This window comes from Aspergillus novofumigatus, assembly GCF_002847465.1.
Source record: "Aspergillus novofumigatus IBT 16806 chromosome Unknown P174scaffold_9, whole genome shotgun sequence".
NCBI classification, from domain to species: domain Eukaryota; kingdom Fungi; phylum Ascomycota; class Eurotiomycetes; order Eurotiales; family Aspergillaceae; genus Aspergillus; species Aspergillus novofumigatus.
Genome location: NW_020194282.1, coordinates 191,677 through 213,344, shown reverse-complemented (window position 1 = coordinate 213,344; position 21,668 = coordinate 191,677). Strand labels below are relative to the sequence as shown.

Genomic DNA, 21,668 nt, shown 5'->3' with positions numbered 1-21,668 from the left:
ATGGTCCAACTTACGTGTGGGTCCACTGCAGTCACAGTCGACATATACTCCTTGCTTGTCAAGATCAATTCGTGGTAGACCACATATTCTGGCACATAACCTAGGCCATACAGAGCGCTCGTGGGGTGGAGCTGCATGCTCACGCTTGTCCGAAGGTTGATGAATTCGCCGATACCCTTAACCTTGGCCGCTTGATGATAGAAGCCGGAGCAGATGCACTTGCGGATCACGTCCCAGTCCGTCCCACAGCTTACAAGTCGCATCTTCTGAACTGTCATAATATCATGAAGTTGCTCGCGGACCTCCTTGGCCCGTCGCAGAGCCTTGGGGTGAAGGAAGTGTTTGATACACCATCCATCGGAGTAACCGTTGGATTTCCATTGCGTGTAAACGTGCAGAAGAGTCAAGTGATCAGACTCCGGAACGAAGAATTTCTCGCGCGCCGCATCCGACTCTTCTTGTCGCTCCTTTGGACGATAGAAGACACTAGGAACCGAGAGCATGGAAACGATCGTCAGCATCTCCTCGCTGCACCCGTATTCCTCAGACGCCGTGATGAGCAGCTTAGCGAGCGGAGGGTCCATGGGGAACGGAGTCATAGCACGACCTAGCGGAGTTAGGTCGCCCAGGTTATCCAACGCGCCCAACGACCAGAGCTCGAAAAGTGATGTCGAAATGGTCTCCTGTGGCGGTGGGTCCATGAAATCAAAATCCAAGAGATCCTTTACTCCAAGTGATTTGAGAAGCAAAACAGTGTTTGAAAGACTCGTTCGCTGAATTTCCGGTATCGTTTGAATATATAGTTCGTTCTTGTAGGCCGACCCGGTATACAAACGGTACGCCTTTCCTGGCCCTGTTCGACCTGCTCGGCCGGAACGTTGATTCGCATTGGCTTGAGAGATAGGTGTGATCTGAAGCGTGTCCATACCCATGCGTGGATTGTACACTTTCAGCTTTGAATATCCTGAATCCACCACAAACATGATCCCATCAACCGTCAAACTTGTTTCGGCAATGTTCGTGGCAACGATGACTTTCCGGACGCCAGGAGGGGCGCGTTCAAAAATCTTCGCCTGCTGCTCGGCTGGCATCTGACTGTATATCGGTAATATGCTAAGCTTCGGCGGATCATTAAGCATCTTCAGCCGCTCGTCGATCAACTCGCAAGTTACTTCAATATCTTCCTGACCTGTCATGAAGACAAGTATGTCCCCGGTCCCTGCGAGACATGAATTGCTAAGACCTGCTTGACCGCACTGTCGACGTAATCCTCGCACGGGGTACGGGAGAAGTGAAGATCCACCGGGAAAGTTCGTCCAGGAATGATAAACTCGGGGGCACCACCAAAGAATCGAGAAAAGCGTTCTGAATTCATGGTGGCTGAGGTGACGATTAGCTTCAGATCCCTTCGACGCGCCAACACCTTCTTCAAAAGGCCCATCAGAACATCGGTATTCAAAGCTCTTTCGTGTGCTTCATCCATGATGATGCAAGAATACTTGTCCAGATCCGGCTGAACCAACGATTCTCGCAGAAGTACACCGTCAGTCATATACTTGATGACTGTATCCTTGCTGGTGCAATCCTCAAATCGGATGGCATAACCAACTTCGGCGCCAAGATCCACCTCCATCTCTTCACTCACACGTTTCGCAACACTCATAGCAGCCACTCGCCTAGGTTGCGTGCAGCCAATTATGCCGTATTTTGAGTACCCGTCCTCGTGAAGAAATTGTGTCAGTTGAGTCGTTTTTCCAGATCCCGTCTCACCAACCACCACGATCACTTGATTATCTCGTATGACTCGTAATAATTCCTCTCGCACGGCGAATGCAGGCAGATATTCCCTCTGTTCGCGGAGTGTCTTGCTCTTGCTGAAAGAGCTTTGTCCGCCTTCATCCTTTTTCAGGTGCTGGGCGAACTTGTTCCCACTTCTATAAGTATCCTCCACGGGCATGGCAACAGCGCTGTCACCTTCATCTTCCTTGACACCCATGATATTTCCCAGCGCCGTGCCTGCCATTGTTGTTGCCTCCTGCGCTTGCTTTTGACGCTCCCGTTGCTGACGCCGCTCTCGAACGACCTTGCTACCTTTACGGCTGAACACGGCCATATCGCTCTGCGGATCGCGGACGGCCGAGATAGGCTCCAGTTGCTTGGTAAATATCGTGCGCCCGTCCAGGAACGGCGGTCGCAGATCGTGGACGAGTAAATGGACTCGAGTACCTTCTTCATCTTCTGGGAGAAAGTCGCCTTCAAAATCGCGTCGTTGCGCGACTCCAGACGTGAGCATCCGATTTGTTTCCCAGTTGTCGATGTCCTTGCGCTTCGCATCGCGCAGGTGTGGCGGAAGGTTGGAGCTCTTCAGCCTTTTGGCTGGAGGCATTCCGTCAGAAGCCATGGTGGAACAACAGCTAGAGGAACTCAAACAAGTCCTTCCAACGGAGTCGAATTAATATCTGAAATAACAACAACACTGAGTGGCGCAGGAATGGCCACCGGGCGCTTGCTTTGAGCCAGGTGCTAGGCAAAGTGTAGAAGTTCTGATAAACTGCGGAGTGGATTATCGCCCGATGGGGCAAACAGTGCAAATAAATTGCAATCCATGTCACGTGCTTTGATCTATGGAGGGGCCAGAATAGGCCATGAGATTGAAATACAATGAGAATAACCTTTTTGCAAGCTCAATTAGAGATCAAGTCTAAGATATTGGAAAATGTAGTGAGTCTGAACGGGATTTTGTCCAGACTGTAGCCTGCCTGTCCTTCGTAGACGCAACTTTTAGAAGATAGTTAGTCTGCTTCTCTCCGCGCGGCGGAAATCGAGACCCAGCCCCGCATCGCATTTTGAGCTTTGCAACAACAGAGTGACAGCATCGGATATCAGAAAATGGCCAGTCAAGCTCAAATAAACCCCAAGAAGCAGCAGGGTACGCCGACGAGCTCTCTTCTCATTTCCACGCAGTGACGAAGGCTAATCTGAAGCAGAGCTTCAGCTCCAATATACGAACTTCAAGAATACTCTCACACAGATGGCGCAAAAGATTGGCGACATCGAGCAGGAAGCAGAGGAGCATAAGTACTTTTGCCTTCCCATTTTCAAAATGCTAGCAGGAGTGACCTTTATTAGGCTTGTCATTGAGACACTCGAACCCCTCCCCCAGGACCGCAAGTGCTTCCGAATGGTAAACGGAGTTTTGGTCGAGCGAACAGTCAAGGATGTGCTTCCTGCACTCAAGACAAACTCAGACGGCTTGAAACAGGTGCTTGACGAACTTGTGAAGCAATATCAGAGCAAACAGTCCGAGTTGGACGATTGGAAGGTTAGTTTGCCAATGCCCGGAAATCATGTTAATGGTATTGATGATTGACTTCTTTTGTCTATATAGAAAAAGAACAACATCCAGGTCGTACAACCATGATTGAAAAACGCTTTCCTCTTTTCTTGTGATGGCAGTCAGAAATACCCCTCCATTTCTCTTCAATCCTTCTATCGGTCTTGATGTCCATGATGTCCTTTCGCGACCATGAGCGGGAATCGGAATCGAAAAGGCGTTAACGGGAGTCTCGAGGTGACTGCATTGAGCGTATCTGAGCTTTCTACCTTGTGACTTGGCTGGGCTTATACTTAATCATTCTCTCAAAGGAAGAGATGAAATGTGTTGCTTGCCGTCGGTTCGCTATCTGTCAATTGATACGACGAAGCTCCTACAGCTGTGCATCCTCCCGTGTCTGGAAACCAGATTCAGCGGGATAAGACGTGATATCATACTGCTTCGGTGTTCTACTATAAGGATGGAATCACCTAGTACCTACTAGTTGTGGACATAATGAACTCCCATGTGAAACCCTTAGTCAAACATCATTCAGCTCACTGTGCCTCTTTGCCCCGTCAGGAAACTCTTCGATTCCATTATTCCAGAAATAACTGGCGGCATCGCCGATAGGAATCTCGCATGCCTTGAGACAGTGGTACCGTAGAGGAGCACGAGTGTAAATGGTTTAGCTGCTGCTGGCACCCAAGCTGACAAACACATGCGTTCAACTCGAGTCCTCGAACGTAATGCAGGCTGCTCATGTGCAGCATCGTCTCAGGTGAAAACCTGATTGTCCACGCATTCGGCAAGATATGATGCCCGGTACTTTTGTCATGTCCATGAGGCGAGTCAACACCTTGCGACCTTCATAGTCCTATGTGTCAGATTGCTCCTGATATCATGCTGTCATTGATGCCTGATACCTCCTCCTGGTCTCACGTCCGAACGATTTTGTGATGAGTCCTGCGTCGAGTCAAAATCTTCAGGCTGGACCTTGGCTGCTGACAGGCAACATGTGTGTGCCTGAAATGCAGAGCGCTCAGAACACAGCCTCATCAATGAGTTGTACTCGCCCTGCTGTCACTTCAAAGAAGATATCAGGTTATTCATTACACATCTGAGGACCATGAGAGTATGCCAGTCATTATTTGGATCAAGCAAACAAGAGCTTTTCTAGGCCATCATTGCCATCGCCATCACGCAGCAATACGAATAATCACGTGCATTTCCGTATAATACATACTGTGTGGAGTATGGTCGGCGGATCTCGCGGCATCACGAGGTCATTGTCGTAATTTATTGTTATCACATTGTAAACGGACGCCTGAGGCCAGCTATGGGTTCCCTCCTTGGAGTCCCTGCACTTCATGTGTCTCAGCTCGTCAACCGTCCATCTCTCATTCGAGTCATCAGGCGAATCAATCCACCCGCTCGAAGTGACCAAGTAGTTCATCAAAGTTCGCTCAACCTTGTCTGAAAGAGTGTCTTCATTATTCTGATTTCCACAAATCTCATTGGCGTTCTCCAGCGACCAGTGAGAGTTCCCCTGGTCTGCCCACACGTTCCTGGTTCGCCAATTGACATCTTGCGCGCATCGCATCCGTCTCCAGTCAGAATCCTGAAATATCTACTGGACAAGCTCAGCTCCTAAGTGGACGAAACAGACGAAATACAACCGAAACAGAAGCTTCCGTTTGTTCGAAGGTATCTAGTCTCTTCCCCCGATTCCCGTGGATCGTTCATCTGCCTCTGCGCAACGTGCCACTATCAACTCGACCCACCACTGTTGCATTGGTTGCTACGCACGGAAGACCCGCGTCACTGTGAGTGTTCTCCGGGTTTCCAGATCTCCCGTGTTGGAGCATCCCGCATACCTAATTGACGTTACCAGTGCACCACTCCTCTTTGCAGTGCTGTAAGGCGGACCACACACGCGAAAGGTGGCAGGGAATAAAATTAACATTTTTATCGTTCCGAATTTTTGGACTAACTTATCCTTGCGACTCGCAACAAATCAGATTTGGTTGATCGAGTCACTATCTTACCTGTCGCGTCTTTCCTTGAATAACAGATCTCTCGCGCCTTGATTATATCGTCAGGGCAGAAGCTATAGCAGAAACAATTGCTTGTCCCCGCACTGCTGACACTTGTGCCTCTACGTTCAGGCTGCCGTGAAGCGAATCGCTGCCCAGCCAGACACAACTCTATTTTGCATTTTGACGCGAGTGTATCATAGCGCCCGAGTTCGATACCCCGAGGCACGCATCTCTGACGTGGTCTGCCAGCAGAGCAAATAGACGACTCCTTATCACATACCCTATCCAGTATCCGCTGCGCGTATACCTATAGCTAAAAATCATGTCGGCCTCTCCCTCGAAAGAGCCTGAGGTGGATCAGGAAGCGCAATCAGGTGAAGACCAAGAACACATGGATAAGGACCAGGAACAGACACAGAACCAGGGAGAATTCGAGGTGAAGGAGCAAGATCGATGGCTTCCGATTGCGAATGGTTAGTTGCGTTCCCTTGCAGCTTCCCTTGTCCTCCTGATTTGCGCGTACCTTACATCCAACTGCTGGCCAACAGCCGTCTGCCCTACTTCACTTTTGCCGTACCCTGCGTCCATCCATTTACAATACCCCAACCTGCCTCCTTAACCAACAAGCATCGCACTGTGGAGACCCCCATTCGCCTGCGGTTCGAGTGTAGCTCTGCACACGAAGCGCCTTTCTTATCTGCGGCGATATAATCTTCGTCAGATACCTATTGTGCGATGGCGTTCTTTTTGCGCCGCTCAAAGTGTTTACGCAATTATCCCACGCAAGTTTGGAGGAATGATGGGTAAACAGCTACATGTGCTAACATCTACTGTCAAGTGGCCCGTATCATGAAGCTGGCCTTGCCAGAGAACGCGAAGATCGCCAAAGAAGCCAAGGAGTGCATGCAAGAGTGTGTCAGCGAGTTTATCTCGTTTATCACCAGTGAGGGTGAGTGTTGCATCTGGCTGCTGGTACCTGTCCATTTGACTAACGTATGATTGCGCCTTGTTCTCTACAGCCTCTGAAAAGTGCCAGCAAGAGAAACGCAAGACGGTAAATGGGGAGGATATTCTGTTCGCCATGACCTCACTTGGCTTCGAAAATTACGCGGAAGCGCTCAAGATCTACTTGTCAAAGTATCGCGAGGTAAGACTTGTACAACACGCTCAGGCGGCCTGTCTCCCCACCAACGGTTGGTGGTCTGGTGGGTTGTAGTATCCTGTGCTAAGTACTCCTCCAGACTCAGTCCGCCCGTGGCGAACATCAGAATAGGCCAACGAGCAGCGGCTACAATGCTGGAGGGCCCGTGGGCGGATCCGGCACGCAAGGTGGACGACCTGGTGCATCGGCTTCCGGCGGCTTTCCTGAAACGGCAGATAACACAAACAACATCATGAACCCTGGTCTGGACCCCTCCGAACAGGACAGTTCAGCCTATGGCTACCCTTCGATGGTCGGCCAGCCTCACAATGGCGCAGGAGGCGACTCGTACTAAATACATCGTGTGTGACAGAGTCCCCCGCGCAAGACTCTCACACACTACAAATCCTGCGCTGTCAGAATGAGAATATACCCTCGGAGACTGAGACGGTGCTACCCTTGTTTCGGGGGTCGAGTCTGCGTTGGAACAGAGTCTCGAATTGTTTGTGGGGATTCTCCTAACGTTCTTTGAGGGTTGTCTCTCTGCGCAACATTTTATGACATGGTACGAAACATTGGGCTATTCATGAGGTAATCGACAGAGAGGTAAACAGGACCAGTTCGGATGCGCTTTTGAATTCTTTTACTTTTACTTACCCCTTTGATCATTGGTGTGCTTCTGCTGTTTTCATCCGCGGCCTCTCTGTTTTCTTTTTCGCTATATGTTCCCTTCGCGACGGTGTCTGTACACTTTCATAGGAAATGTGTCGTGTGGAAACCATTTCTTTTCATACTTACAGCACAGTCATCTCTCGGATTTTCGTTGTTTGATTATGGGAGGGCAGTTGGTCGCGAAAATACGGAATCATCATATGTATCCATATATGCCACTTGTTGGTGATTTGTGACTTATGAGTATCTCTTGGGTGATATGGTGGGCCAAGTAGTTAATAGAAAGAAAGAGGTGGGACTTCGCTGTCCTTGAAGAATGATCGGATTTTGATATTGGCGCCTATGTGGATGTCTTGATTCGAATGGGCCAGATGAGATGCTAACTTTCTGGACATATGTCGGGAAACATCGAGCATGCTTTTTGTGCATTGGTAGATCTAAGACAGAGTGAAAGTTCATTGTGGAGAGACTATTTCCATATAAAGATACGTTGTGCGCAAATTGAGGACATCAAGTTAAAATCCTAGGTATCATTCGTGATATATCGTTCATCAAACCATCCAAGCAGCGCTAGCCGTGCATCCATCCTCCATCCTGGAGAAGATCTGACATCGGCGTCTCCTGCCAGTAGATCTGGCGCCATTCATCTTCCAGCTCCAGGAGCCCATCCATGCTCATCGGCAGTACAGACTGGTCCGGATCCGTGAAGGAGAAGAGCTGGCGCCAGTCCAGGAATTCCCTTGGCTGATCTATCGGATCGACAGTTGCCAGGTTCGTGGATGGGATCCAGCTGTCGAAGGTTTGGTTCTGGTGCGGGGAGATAGCGGTTGGTGGTAGAGACGTGGAGTCCGGGGTGGGGGCATCGTAGGAGGGCAGGGGCCGATCTGGTTGTGGTGGTTGCACAGCTGTGTTTGTTGAAGTGTGTTGATTCTGGTTCTTGGTTTGGTTCTGGGTCTGGGTCTGGGGTTGGTCGTGCGTGCTGCTGAAGGGTCTGGATCTTTCGCTTGTTGCCAGGCGAAGATCCTCTTGTAGACGTTTCGAATCTTCGAAGAGGCGTAGAATAGTGGTGGCGTGCGACCAGTACTTGGCTAGTTCGCGGAGTGAGTAGGAGGCGGAATCGAAGCGGCGCAGAGCGTTAATGGCTAAGACAGGGTTTGAGAACCGCAGCTCGACTCGAACTTGGATCATCGCCGTGAAGAGGGTATGGACGACGGAATACCATAGATACTTGAGACGATCGTTTAAGCGGAGTTCTTCGAAGATAGATGCGATGACACCGGCGGCTGCACTGCAAATCTCTGCATCATGTGGGCCGTAGTCGTCGGAGTACGCGGACGCCCTGGGATGGGCCGATGGAGAAGGATTAGAAAATTGTTGTAGGTCAAGTGAAGCATGGCGGACCAAGGATCCATATCCGAGGCACGCAGCCGCAGATTGTCTGGAAGCCGCAAAGACCAGTTCGCAAGAGCTTCATCTGCTTCTTGCAATGCGGCTTTGCGACGCTCCGAACTGACTCGTAGTCCGAATCGCTCGCGCACAATATAAGAGATCATTGTGCAAAGCTCTGAAAAATGAATGACATAGTCCGTCTGGACACGGGCCCCGCAGCCTTCAAAATCAGAGGCTGTCAACGGAGAGACATCGGAGTCTTCGAGGTTTCTGGCGCACAGAGAGATTAGAGCGGGCATTGAGACTCAGATCCGCGCTAGCACACTTACATAGCTTGAGGTCGACCATACGAAAGGGAGACCATAACATCTAACTGAACCAGTATGTACCATAGCCTTCTCCACATCCGGCGGTCCCGGGGAACGAACCTGCTCGAGACTGGATTTCGATGCATGCCGAGGCCAGTCGCGATTCGAGCAGCAACACCGACCCAGTAGTGGGCATTGGCAGAAACATCATCATCGGGGCTTTCTGAATGCCACGTCAAGAGCAGCGCAGCTTGCACCAAGGTATCACGGTTGCGCTCAATGCGATTGTCAAAGAGCCATTTCGCGCGACGGAAGAAAATGTCCTTCAGAGTATCGCGCTCTTCTTTTGGATGCGTGACATGGCATCCAACTAACAGAATGGCTTGCAGAAGCAAGATAGGTGGTGGATCAGAAGGGTCTCTATTGCGGTACTGAGTCATGAACTGATCCTCCTCAACAATGGGATATCCCGGGTTCACGTGGGTGAAGTATGCCTGGACAAGCTCGTCGACGAGGGCCGGCTCTGGTAGGGTCAGAGCGTCTACGAGAAGCTGGTCGTGACCGGTTTTCAACTGTCGCCGCGGTATCTCGCTGCCAGCAAAGTGATATACGTCGTCATCCTTATCACGCTGTTGACGTATCAAGAAGGACATGTTCGACAGCTCGTGTCCAACATAGATTGCTCGCACGCCCCGCTGAATTTCCCGAGTACCTGACCCTTCCTCATCATCAATGAGCTTCACCAGTCGCTTCTCAAAGTCGGCATGGGCATCCTGTTCGGCGAAACGGTCCGAAGCGGGCGGAAGACGGCATTCCTGTGCTTGTGGAGACGTGTGACTATAACTATTGCTGTGGACATGTTGTGCCTTGGACTGGACACTCGGAACGACGCTCGCCGGAGGGGCTGCTGCTTCTGGCTGAACTCCGCGAAAAGCAGTTGTGAAAGCGGTTGGTTCGCTGATGGTAGATGGAGGAGACGCTTCGGGAACATGCTCGGAGATGGACGGTGGCCGACAACGAATGGGAACAGGATTCAGGATGGAGCGTACCGCAAGACGCTTCTTCTTCTCATGGATGCGGCAGTCTGTTTTCCCTGAGGAGCGGCAGTTGGAGCAGGGCAGGCCAACTATACGTGCGTCACACCGGACTTTGCGCCGATGGCAGTGGACGCAGGCTGCAGAGCCTAAGCCAAAGGAAAATCAGTATCGATATCGACAAGAACATTACGGAAACAATTATAGTCGACAGAGGTATTGTCTACCTGACTTGCGCTTGGTCACACCATTGCCGGTGGGTGAAAGGCTATTCTGCGCTGTGGATGACATAGCAAAAGCATCGAGGCAGATTCAAGGCCCATAGACTTTCTTCCTCATTATGTGAAGCCGCGAGAGGTCCGGAATTGGGAGATCGATTCAGGAACCCGACATGATCCAAACAATCAGAGAGAAGAGTAGAAGTGGGAGATAGGCAAGTGCCGAGCGAGAAATCGCAGGAATAGCGATAAAGAGAAGACCGATAATGAAAGTGGGGAAAGTTTGCGTCTGGGGAGGGTCACGTGGAGGTGCGGAGAAGGCGCGGTTCGGGGGATTTTGTTTGATAATGGAATGTGCGACATCGGAACGACATTTGACATTGTCGTTTCAATGTGCGTTTTGGAGTGCGCCAAGAGGGTCTTGTTGGCTGAAGACAGCGAGAAAAGGCCATCGTCGAAACCAGCAGTTTTCCGTCGGCGAAGCTGTTATCAGCTGCGGTCTGTGTCTGTACCGAGGAGCTGCCCACATCTTCACAATCTTCAAGCCAGGAGACTCGAAAAGTCGAACCCAGTGATTCTTGGTTTACGTTCATACCTGTTGTGTTGAGCTTGATGCAGGAAAACATCTCTCTTCCAAAGACACGATCTCTTGAACAGAGACTGTGGCTATGGTATGCTTAAACAGACCTTGTTGACCTTGTACTCTCTATGATTGCTGTAAATGTATGTACAAAGGTTGGGCAGATGAATCAGCTCGAACATGAAGCAGTGTACACTGTAGCTACCCAAACACAAACCGTTTCCAGTTGTCTGCCAGTCGTTGGACCCCCTCCTGCAAAGGCCAGCCACGGAGCTCACAAATCTGCCGAGCAACTTCCTCGAGCAAATCGTCCATCTGCTGTCCAGCAGTGTGAAGGTCACTCTCAATGAGCACTCTGTCCTCCGGCAAAGCTTTGATAACTGCGATGACTTTCTGAGAGGACGGCCCGCTGAAATTGATCACGTTGGAAAAGGAGAAGTAGACGTCCGAGGGATTTGAAGGGTTCAGAAATTGCTTCAATTGCTCCACGGGACCTGAATACGAATGCATACAGATCCGGGGTGGATATGGGAGAGGTGGACCTTCGTGCTTTAGTGACTTTTGCACTTGCTCGTCTTCCGCGTCGCTCTCTGCGTGAGCTCCTTCAACGCTAAGACGTCGTCGTCTCTCCCGTCGCGAGGGTACTCTGCGCTCATGGCCGGACCATAGCTCCTTGAAGGCATCGAACACCGCTCCATGTGCTTGGACACTGTGCACTGAGACTGCTCGTCGAAGTTCCCCGGCGAGGCGAAGCTGGGCTTTAAGAATAGCTTTTTGGTGTTCCAGGTGCACCCTGTAGGGCGAGAGTTTCCGGCCTTCACGAGATCCGGGCGTTATTTGCACGTTCCGATTCTCAGCCTCCTGCTGGGTCCAGGCCTTTGGAAGTCTGAAAGCACGATCAAGGCCCACCTCGCCAACCAGAGCATGTGGAAAAGATAGTAGCCGTTCGCGTGTCTCGGAGATGAATTGCGAGAGAGGTTTTGGATCAGGTAGAGAAGAAATAAATTCTTCATCTTCTGGAGCTGGTGTTAGGACTTTTTGATAATGTGTTTTCTTGCTCTCAAGATCTGAGGCGCCCTGCGCTGCCTCTGATGATGACTCCTGGTCGTCGATGATTTGGTGTGAAAACCATGGATGCCATCCAAAGCATGGAAGCACACGATCCATCTCAGCATTCTGAACAGTCAATTTTTCATTGCTAAGGTCTTTTGCTATCTGAAATACAAGGCCCTGATCCTCTGCTCTAGTGGCCATGACTGTGAGCGTCGTTGCTTTCATCCTTGGAATATCAGATATTGACGAAATGGTGTCCGTGGGGTGGCAATGAGCATCGTAGACACCAAACTCCCAAGGAAAATCGGTGATCTTGTCATGCTCATTTTCAGGCATGTTCTCCCGTCCATATGCGTTGATCTCGTGGTAGTATGATAGGAGACAGTTTAGAGTGAAACTGAATGCTGTGATGTAATGGTACCCAGAATATGCTGGAAATACCGATACCGTAACAGTAAATTACTGCCTGGGGCATCAATGGCATCGAACATTTAGCCCATCGATGTATCAGTATCACATGCTTTTTCTCCGCACTTTGTTGCTGTCAAGGAGAAGCACAGTACTTTTAAGCTCCATCGCCATCGTAGACTCTCATGATGTCGTGGCTCGCTTTCCCCGATTAGAATTCTGGTGATGTGATGGAATATATCCTTCTATCCCGTCCAAGTCATTCACTATCTTCCAATCTCATACTGAACCTCTTCTGCGTTTAGTCTCCATGTCAACCACGTGCTCCAACTTGTTGACAGTACCTTTTTTGGCACTGGTTTCGTTACCTCTAGTCGTCTCGGCATATATCACCATCTGTCTCTCCGTACTGACTTTGTTTTTACGCCTTTTGGTCATTTACGTTGAGCTATGCATTGCTATAGTCTCAAACTACTTTGTGATTCCGACATCAAGCAAGTCATCATTGCTGAGTTTTGCCTCTGAACCGACCACCCCCGCCGCCTCTGCCACGCCCAAGAGGCGATCCATTGATCATGGTATCACAGCGATATTGCCGCACCACGGCAACCATCGCCAAATAGCGCCCTTTTCTCGAGGGCACACTCGGCCGGCGCCGGCTCGACGGCGAAATAGTTCGAATTCTTCAACCGGGCACCCTGGCGGCGACTATGGCCGGCCTGTCCGCAAGGAAGAGCTGCGCAGGAACGGGCTTACTACTCCGCCATCTGCTCTTCTGACTCTCATCAGCGGAGATGAAGGCCGGGACTTCGAAGGCGTGGGCGGCTGGCGCTGCCCACCATCTGCAAGGTCGCAGGGCCGTCTTTCCAGGTCCGCGTCGTCCTCCTCAAAGGACAGCGTAAGCGACGAGGCAGATGAGCGCGCCTGGCTCTCAATCAACGATCGTCTAGAACTCCCCTCACACCCCTTTCCACTGCGGAACCACCCCGAAACAGCAGACATTCTGCCCTGGAGACACAGCCAGGCCGCCTCTCGCAGTCCCGATGGACGCAGGCAGCGCCATCATCACCGTTCCGCAACCACCTCCCTCATCCCAAGTCAAACTCGCCAGGCTCCTACTTCTCCATCAGCATCTCGGTCAAACAGGTCAGAGTTCCATTTACCGGCCGGCTCGGGGGCGCGCTCCCGAGGTCTCTCTCCGCGGCCACAGTCCCAGGACGCATCGTCGTTTTCGACATATTCTGATTTCTTCCGTGCTATGGCCAGTGCGCCGCAGACACATTCTCAATTGCACCTATCGAGTTCATCCGAGGCCCCGGGGGGTTACTTTACTTTCCGACCGGGCAATGGAGCGAATAGCAGCGGGAGTGCAGTCTCAACGGGCACGACGACACCAGTCGAGGATCGATCCGGCACAACGCCCCGTAGTATAGGAAGATTCATGGCCCATTATCCTACAGGTGTGAGATATCGTAGACGAAGTGTATCGGGGGCCAATCTTGGATCGCAATTACCCAGTCCTTCTTTGAATAGAGACCGGACCTTTTGATTGATTTGGTTCTTGATTTTGAGATGATTTCAACGAAAGCGTTTTGGTAGTTTTGCATATTAGCGATTGGATTTAAAAATTGACCAGTGAGTGATTATGCATCTGCAACTCATGGGTTCTAGCGACTGAGGCCATTTCACCATATCTATTAACTATACACTAATAATACACTCCGTATGTCCAACTCTTCTTGACGCAGAATTTGCAAAGTTTATCTAGAAACAAGGGAATCATTACTGTAGGGGAAAAGGTATATCGCTCAAGATAAACAGTGCGTCTCTTGCGTCATGTCCGACTCCGAGCCCTTTCCCTTTGGCTCACCTCTTCCATTTCCTCCAATACCACTTTGTTGAATTCCTCCCATCCATCGAGGTAGATATGATGACCTGATCCCTTGATGATTACCACCTTGGCCGAGCCATTATCCGCCTCACGCTCCTCTGGTGAAGCATTCTGGAGCAGCCGCCGTTTCTCCTCTTCAATCTTGGCCTTGGCTGCGAGGCCTCCCGCCGCATCCATCCAGTCGTGGTCCCCATACATAAAAACGACGGGAATACCGGTCTCGCGCTTAGCTGGGGGTGGAGAAGCCTGAGTCGCCGAGTCAGAAGGCGGTTGCGAGGGAAAGGCGTCCGTGACTGTCGCAGGCTCCGAGCCAGAGGCCGAAGGCTGAATGTTCTGCCGTCCGACGTTCTGGATGCGCCGAATCAGAGGGCTACGCGCGAAGGCTCCTGGAGCTAGGATATATGCAAGAGCATACTCTCCACTGCCACGTTGACTGAAGATCGAATAGGAGTAGTCGTGTAGAGCTTTTGCTTCGTTGGCGGGTAAATGGGAGAAGCGCCGAGAGGTCCAGCCAGATACGATGCGGGGCCCGAGAGGGCCAGCCCACCGTACCAGACTGAAGGGAGAGATGTTGGCTTCCCACAGGTAGGCAAACCACTTGGGGATGTTGCGGCGGGCCGGTCGGCTCTCCGGTGGTGCCGCTGTCGCTGCGTTACCGTAGCCTTTGAGCAGGACGTTGTTGTCGCCTTTCTGGGCTACTTCCGGGGGGACAGACAACGATGTCTGTGCGATAGTTTGCTGGTCCTGGGTGAACTCTTGGGCTAAACTGGACTCGGATGGTTCGGGCATAGCCGCAGAAACAGCATAAGGATCTTCGGGAATCCCCACCGGAGAGGCAAGGATCAGCTTGTTCAAACGACCGGGGTACTTCAGGGCATAAGCGACACCCATATATCCTCCCATGCTGTGGCCAAGCAGTGTGAAGCGTTCGATCTTGCGCTTCACGCGCCATTCCTCCAGTGCATCAACAAACCAATCCTCCGCCTCCTTGATAGCATCCTCTCTGTTCTTAGCCTTGATGCGGAACGGTGGTCGGGTGCTGCGGCCCATGCCCAACATATCCAACGCGTGCAGTTGCCACCCCTTCAGCCGGCTTAGAGGCTCAAAATTCTTGTAGAAGAAGCCCAGCCCCGCACCATATCCGTGAAGCATGACCAAATGTTGGTCCGCTTCCTCACCAACTCTCTCCACTGAGAACTCATTTAGAGCCCTGTCCTTACCGCTCAATTCAACCATGCTGGAGCGCCATAGTCTCGGTCCGTACGGATCGTCGGTGGAATTGGCCGATACTTCACCTTGCTGGCTGAGATCGGCCGACTGCAGACTTTGAGCCACACCATCGCGTTGAGTGGTGGTCTTTCCGGTCTGCAAATGCGTAGGAGGTTCATGCTGGAGATAGGGCAAGAAAGAAAGGACTTTATGCTCTGCTGCCGCAGCTGGCAAGCTAGCCCACTGGAACCAGATCTCAGTGACTTGTGCAACAACTTTGGTTATCATCTCCCGAATTTCAGGAACCTACCCATTGATTGAAGCCTTCTCTGTAGCCTAGTGGAAACCACGAGGAGCGCACTGCAGCTGCGTTAGCCCCTCGGGCGGCATATGGCGTGCTCTCTTGCTGAGAGACATACGGACCTTGGTGGGCTCTATCATGAAGGTCGTCCTTAGACGAACTCAGCGATTCCGAAGTCATTGAGGATGTGTAGCGTAGGTGAATTGCGGGAAGTGGCGAAGAAAGGAGACGGGGCGGTTCAAATGACGTCCAGGGTCGGCAGACCTGGGAAGAAAGTGAAGGAAGTCGCACGGCGGACAGCTTGTCGCGATGTAGTCCAGAGCGACAGAGAACGTATCCCTGTCACTCGCATAAAGGAGACAAGAAGAATATTTATAGGAAAGGGGCGCAGAGGTCATAAATCCGTCAGCAATGGAAGGCCAGGTGGGCGTTTTGCAGCGGTCAGAAACGAAGCCAAAGACCGCTTATCCCCGAAGCTCAACAGGCAGCCGGAATGATGACGAAGTTGGAGGAACCAGGACTGTTTAGAGTTTCAACGATGGTAAAATCATTTGTAGGGTATCATAAGTCGTATAAATGCGATGAGATAAGATTGATTGAATGGCAAAAAACGTATAGCTGAGGAACGTTGAGTGGAGACGATGATGACAATGATCCGGCTGATTTTCTTCTCCTCTTTTTCGTGGAGCTAGTCGATACTGTAGCTGGATGAGCCGGAAACATTATTATTGTCAACCTTATCGACTTTCTTCTTTGGCTTCGTTTCCCCCGTCTCATGCGATGAAAGCGCGTCTGGCCGCAAAGGCCGTGCAGTCCCTCTAGAAGTCTACAATATCCTCTTCTACTTGCAAAGGGATCTTCTCCTGTCGATCCTTCTCCCCTCCCTCCACAGCGTCATGGCTGCACAAACCCGTAGCCTGGATCAGCTTGTCAAGGGTTCTCCAGCTCCTGGAAGTCTTCCAGAGTCCATATCCAAACCTTCTGGTCAATTGAACACCCTTCAGCCGCCGTTTTCTCCAGACGCCCCGGATCCCTCCTCCCCGCCCCGTTCATCGACCCCGGATCTGCTCTCGACGTTGCCCTCGTCTCCTCCTCAAATCTACCTGAACCTTCTCATTCTCGAAAGTTCGCTGCGAGCTCAGTATCTGGCGCTGCGGGAACGCCGACGACAGAATACCTTTTTCCTGCTCCTGCTGGCTACCTGGATTGCCTACTTTGCTTACGCGCTCTTCCTTCGTCCGCGGGAAGATGGCAGCGGGGTGGGCGGCTCCATTTACTGGATGGTCGAAATGGGGGAAAAGGTCGCGCTTATAGGAGGAATCGTCACTGCGTTGTTAGTCTGGGGAACAGGACAGTGGGAACGGGGAGTGCGATGGCCACGGCGCTGGCTCGCCGTCGCCAACCGCGGCCTACGCACCATGAACACCAAGATCGTCATCATCCGGGGCCCCTGGTGGCAGGAACTGCTATCCTACCTTTCCTTTCTCTTCCCATTCACCTCTCCTTTCTTCCCTGCTCCAACCGGGAGTTTCCACTACATCGAGCGCCCGTCGTCGGACAAGCGTGGTGGTCGGCAGCACTACCAGCAGTATTACAACAACGTCGACAGTGAATCGGGCCTTGTGGAGGAAGATCTCAGCCCCGGGGGTGATTACATCCGCCTGCTTCTTCTCCCCAAATCCTTCTCGCCCGAATTCCGCGAGAACTGGGATGATTATCGAACCGAGTTTTGGGAAAAAGAGAACGAGCGACGCGCTCAACTGCGCGAGAAGTTGCGCCAGAAGGAGCGCCAACTCGCTCAACAAGAAGGTGGCTGGTTCTGGTGGCTCGGGCTCGGGTTAGGCTGGAAGGCCTCACAACGCCGACGACTCGTCGCCGCAACCCTCAAGCCCAGCGACGGAGACAAGCATCGTCATCACCATAATCATCACTCCAGCATCTCCAAACACGCCCACGATCTCAAATCTCCCACGCGACGTGGCGCGCGTTCTGAGTCCCATTCCCGCACCCCATCCCGTAGTACGACACCAGTGGACATCGACGATCGTCCGCCGTCTCGCTCTTCCGTCAGCAGCCGTCCTCGCCGGGGAAGCACAACCCGTCTTCCACTGCTTCGGAACAGAGCATGCAGCTACGGAAAAAGAAAGGCACGAAATCACTTTCTCGCGGGCTGTCGCCTTTGACCCAAGCGCAGATCAGGGAGGGCATCTATAGTACGCCGTCGCTCTCGTCCGACGATTCGTTCTTGGGCGAGAGTCGCGAGGGCACACAGTCGCGCGAAGCTAGTCCCTCGGTGTAGTTTGGAAGCATCCCATGTTCATCATATACCCTAATTAGAACCATCGCATGCATTGTATGGATTTTGTGTCGATGTATCTAAAATGGAATTTCAAATTCTCGTCAATATATGGATTTCTTCTCTACCGTGCCTGTATAGCTCTAGATTGACTGAACGTTCTTTCGACATACAAGCAGAAAATATATCTAGAATCACGGAGCGTTTTGCTTAAATTCAATTCCAATGAGCATGAAACCTTATGCCAGGGGCTATGCATTGAAAGACCTTATTTTCATACATGGACAGACTATTGTGTCACTTGCATACAACAAGTAAAGAAAAAAACTCCGATACGCCATACTGAGTCTCCGGCGCAATTCAACGTATTGGACTGAAAATCCGTCAACCCTTCCCGAAACACTATTCTAACCACTAGTATGCAATAATCATTGGCTTTAAATCCTGTAAACTGTCTCATCGTCTTCGAGGAACCTGTGTGCAAAAGAATGTTAGTCAGGCTTGACGCTCATGTTAAAATATCTGTCGGATGACTTACATCAACTCATTTCTTTCGTTCATTGCTTTCAGTGCCTCAATTGCCTCTGCTCGCTGGAAGACATGGCCTGCTCCGAGCGAGGGAGATTCCCGCACAGCGGTATTAACTGCTCCAATGAGCTCCTCCACATCGGCGGTGTCGCCGTGAGTGAAGAGCCGGGTGCCCATGAGTGGGCCCAGAGCCTGACGGAACACGGTCAAGCGCGCAGGTTGGATTGGCTGGGACGAAGTAGTAGACCTCATGGCATTCTGTGATTGTGAATCATCGGTCTGAGACTGGACGAGCTGCGACGCCGGTTGCGAAGAAGCAACGGACATCCGAGATTGGCTATCTGTCTGCGTCTGCGTACGGTTTGTCTGGCTTGAACGAAGTCGCTGGCCTCGAGGGCTAGCAGAGTATAAACCGTCCCCGTCTTCCGACACAACGTCTCCGTCAGCATCCATCTCGTCCCCGTTTGTGGACCGCGTAGCTGCTGAACGTGTTCGCATTGTTCCAACTCGCCGGCTCGACCGTGGCGTGGCAGTTGTATTTGCGGGAGCATTGTCATCATCAGAGTCGGATTCGCTCGATTCAGAGTCTTCGTCGAACGTTGTGACCTTCCTCCTCTTGCGGCGTTCATCCTCAAGAACTTCCTTGAACATAGCGAAGCGCAGAATAGATTCGGCAACCTTGGCATCTCGCTCCTCGACTCGGTTCGATAAGCGAGCCTTCGCGTGCGCCGTGGACAAACGAATCAATGTCTCAAGCGTACGCGCGGTTATAGGGGATGTTCGACGCTGATTGCCCGAGAGCTCGTCATTTCTCAAAGCCGAGTATGTCGCAACAATATGATCGGCAGCGCCCTTAGTGAGGACTGGCTTAATTCTCGATTTGGAGTATTGAATGTACTTCTTGATGAAGGGAATGCTCAGAATTTCAATGCCCTTGCCCTTGCGGCTCGAGTTGGCCATTCCGGCATGGAGCATAACATTGAACTTTTCGTACACCTCCGTCGGCTGGTTGGAGTCCTGGTTATCTTCAAGCCCAACACCCAAGGTTTGATTGAGGTCTTCCCGAACCGGGGCACCTTCCTCGGTTCCAGGTTGACGGTAACGGTGCATGCGCAAGACGTGCTCCGAGACCATTCTGTCCCTGGCATCTTCAATATCGTCCGTCACAACAAAAAGCAAATCGAAACGTGAGAGAAGCGAATCAGGAAGGGCGATGTTCTTGTGAGGGTCTTTGTGAGGGTCATATTGTCCGTAGATAGGATTAGCGGCTGCCAAAACACTGCAACGAGCGTTCAAGCTTGTGTGAATGCCAGCTTTGGCAATAGTGACCGTCTGCTGTTCCATCACCTCGTGAATAGCCACTCGATCCACATCACTCATCTTGTCGAACTCATCAATACAAACAACACCGCGGTCACCCAAGACCATCGCACCGGCCTCCAAACGACGCTCCCCAGTCTCCTTATCAGAGGTGACAGCGGCTGTCAGACCGACTCCCGAAGAGCCCCGACCTGTGGTTGCGATTGCGAGGGGTGCTGTATTCAAGACGAAACGAAGGAGTTGCGATTTGGCGGTCGATGGATCACCGACCATGAGGATATTGATGTCACCACGCAGATGCGTGCCGTTATCGAGATTTTTCTCCATTCCACCCAAGAGCATCAGCAAGATCGCTTTCTTGATATAATCGTGTCCGTATATGCTAGGTGCAAGAGAGTTGGATAGCAACTCAAATACATTCTTCCTTTTGGCGACTTTGTTGATGTTTCGAATGTCGGTGTCTGTGATAGTAGCTTGTGCAATGCCTCCACCAGACTTTGAGGATAGCTGGATAATATTGTTCGCCATAACGACCGTGCGGAAAGTCGAAGACCCAGAGCTGGCATTTCGATTTCCCAAAGAGCGGTAAATTCCCACCAGCTGAATTCGGTCTCCGGGTTTGGCGCTGTCCACCAGATCATCGTCCAAGATCACTTCAACACTCCGAGGAAGCTGCCCTGCAGGCGCTCTCTCAGGCATTTCTTGGATGGAAATGGTTTGGTGATCCAGGTATGTCGAGTACCCGTACTCTGTGATTAACTAGAAAAACAAACGAAGTCATCAGCGATACCAGTCCAGTTAAGGCTCTTCCTGCAATGGCATACCGGATTCTTCTCATCATCTTCTTGGGGATAGACATTCATGTTGGTAATTCCGGTAGTTGTCATTGTTTGATCTCTATACCGCCTGGCGACGAATCTGTCTTTCCGCTCGTTGTAGTGCACACTTTGGATGACTTTTGGGCGTACCAGAGAGCATTTTGTGACGATACCCTCGAGAGAGATCATTCGGTTCAAGTGAGAAGATCCCAGAGTTCTGGGGTTGCAAGAGAATTCTCCGAAAGCGCCAACATAGGCACAGTAGTAATTCTGAAATTCATCAGCAAAAATGCCGCATGACCGGAAACTTTCATTAGATTGTCATTAGATTGTGCATACCACATCGTCGGCTGTTTCCCTTGAAGGTCGGTTCGGCAATGTCTTGATAACCTCCTTCAAAGCCCTGTCGAAAGCCAGAGAGTAATCGAATGGGGAGTTAAGAAGACTAGAGGAAGCATCAGCCCACCATGATCCTAGCAATACTGCAACCGTGCTGGACTCACCCATCTGCCAACTCGCGGTTGTGAGCTCTGATCTCATCGATGCTGACCTGTGTGCCTATTAGTTTTTTGTTCCAACCTTGTAACGTATATATAGCATACTGTCAAGCGACGCAGTCCCCGGTTCAGCATCAGCACAATATCGGCTCGGTAGCTGTTCGCTCGTCAGAACCATCATGTCTCAGCAAGGGAGGGTACTTGTGAATCACAGACCTCCGCGCGCGGGCATCGCCTGTTAGAACCTCTAAGTCAGGAATTTACTTCACGAAGCATGTATGTTGAAAACTTACTTGGATCGAGAAATTCGACAGCAGCTCTCACTCGATCTTGACCGGCCTCATCGCGGAGTTGAACCCCATCCATGACGAAGGATGTCCACGACTTGTGGATTTATGTGACAGAGGTAATCAATTAGGTGATCGAAGGCTTAAATTAACGAGTTTTACTTCGCCGGTACTTCAGTTCAGTCTCATACAAGGACGACAATGGGGATGTTCAATTTGGTCCTTGAATGGTTGTTAGCGGAGGGATCTTTCTTCAAGAAACACGACACCCAAATCGGGCATAATTGGAACGCGTCCTTTCAACTTTGACGCGTCGCGGAATGGTCGCTTAATGACTCAGCAAAAGTATTTAAGGTCACGTGATAA

General features: G+C 51.2%; 8 protein-coding genes across 8 annotated transcripts; 4 read left to right on the top strand and 4 right to left on the bottom strand.

The window, feature by feature from the left end:
• Window positions 1–2,889: 2,889 nt before the first annotated feature.
• On the top strand, window positions 2,890–3,421 carry P174DRAFT_464005 (putative prefoldin subunit 2; the record flags this gene model as incomplete). Its single annotated transcript, XM_024830336.1, has 4 exons — window positions 2,890–2,929; window positions 2,988–3,078; window positions 3,130–3,322; window positions 3,389–3,421. 4 exons carry the CDS (start codon window positions 2,890–2,892, stop codon window positions 3,419–3,421), a joined length of 357 nt encoding a protein of 118 aa, XP_024678167.1.
• Window positions 3,422–5,674: 2,253 nt separating this feature from the next.
• P174DRAFT_464004 (nuclear transcription factor Y subunit beta) lies at window positions 5,675–6,848 on the top strand (the record flags this gene model as incomplete). The annotated part of the gene is made up of 4 exons (XM_024830335.1): window positions 5,675–5,825; window positions 6,164–6,301; window positions 6,372–6,499; window positions 6,594–6,848. The coding sequence occupies 4 exons, from the start codon at window positions 5,675–5,677 to the stop codon at window positions 6,846–6,848; spliced, it is 672 nt and encodes a 223-aa protein (XP_024678166.1).
• An 887-nt stretch (window positions 6,849–7,735) lies between these two features.
• Window positions 7,736–10,187, bottom strand: P174DRAFT_464003 (putative transcription factor; the record flags this gene model as incomplete). Its single annotated transcript, XM_024830334.1, has 4 exons — window positions 7,736–8,504; window positions 8,567–8,824; window positions 8,884–10,045; window positions 10,124–10,187. 4 exons carry the CDS (start codon window positions 10,185–10,187, stop codon window positions 7,736–7,738), a joined length of 2,253 nt encoding a protein of 750 aa, XP_024678165.1.
• Window positions 10,188–10,784: 597 nt separating this feature from the next.
• Window positions 10,785–11,904, bottom strand: P174DRAFT_445486 (TatD family hydrolase). The gene has a single exon (XM_024828358.1). The coding sequence runs from the start codon at window positions 11,859–11,861 to the stop codon at window positions 10,896–10,898; it is 966 nt and encodes a 321-aa protein (XP_024678164.1). The 5' UTR covers window positions 11,862–11,904; the 3' UTR covers window positions 10,785–10,895.
• A 425-nt stretch (window positions 11,905–12,329) lies between these two features.
• P174DRAFT_396220 (uncharacterized protein) lies at window positions 12,330–14,055 on the top strand. The gene has a single exon (XM_024823726.1). The coding sequence runs from the start codon at window positions 12,466–12,468 to the stop codon at window positions 13,702–13,704; it is 1,239 nt and encodes a 412-aa protein (XP_024678163.1). The 5' UTR covers window positions 12,330–12,465; the 3' UTR covers window positions 13,705–14,055.
• P174DRAFT_445485 (putative alpha/beta hydrolase) lies at window positions 13,766–16,182 on the bottom strand. Its single transcript, XM_024828357.1, has 2 exons — window positions 15,566–16,182; window positions 13,766–15,498 (listed from the first exon to the last, which is right to left on the bottom strand). The coding sequence occupies exons 1-2, from the start codon at window positions 15,734–15,736 to the stop codon at window positions 13,990–13,992; spliced, it is 1,680 nt and encodes a 559-aa protein (XP_024678162.1). The 5' UTR covers window positions 15,737–16,182; the 3' UTR covers window positions 13,766–13,989.
• A 465-nt stretch (window positions 16,183–16,647) lies between these two features.
• On the top strand, window positions 16,648–18,031 carry P174DRAFT_445484 (Spo7-like protein; the record flags this gene model as incomplete). The annotated part of the gene is made up of 2 exons (XM_024828356.1): window positions 16,648–17,622; window positions 17,649–18,031. Coding segments are annotated over 2 exons (1,182 nt in total), but the record flags the coding sequence as incomplete, so codon positions are not given.
• A 64-nt stretch (window positions 18,032–18,095) lies between these two features.
• Window positions 18,096–21,523, bottom strand: P174DRAFT_454601 (MCM DNA helicase complex subunit MCM3). The gene is made up of 8 exons (XM_024829249.1): window positions 21,309–21,523; window positions 21,232–21,250; window positions 21,121–21,172; window positions 21,022–21,068; window positions 20,858–20,963; window positions 20,525–20,788; window positions 18,391–20,459; window positions 18,096–18,326 (listed from the first exon to the last, which is right to left on the bottom strand). The coding sequence occupies exons 1-8, from the start codon at window positions 21,379–21,381 to the stop codon at window positions 18,290–18,292; spliced, it is 2,667 nt and encodes an 888-aa protein (XP_024678160.1). The 5' UTR covers window positions 21,382–21,523; the 3' UTR covers window positions 18,096–18,289.
• Between the last annotated feature and the right edge of the window lie 145 nt (window positions 21,524–21,668).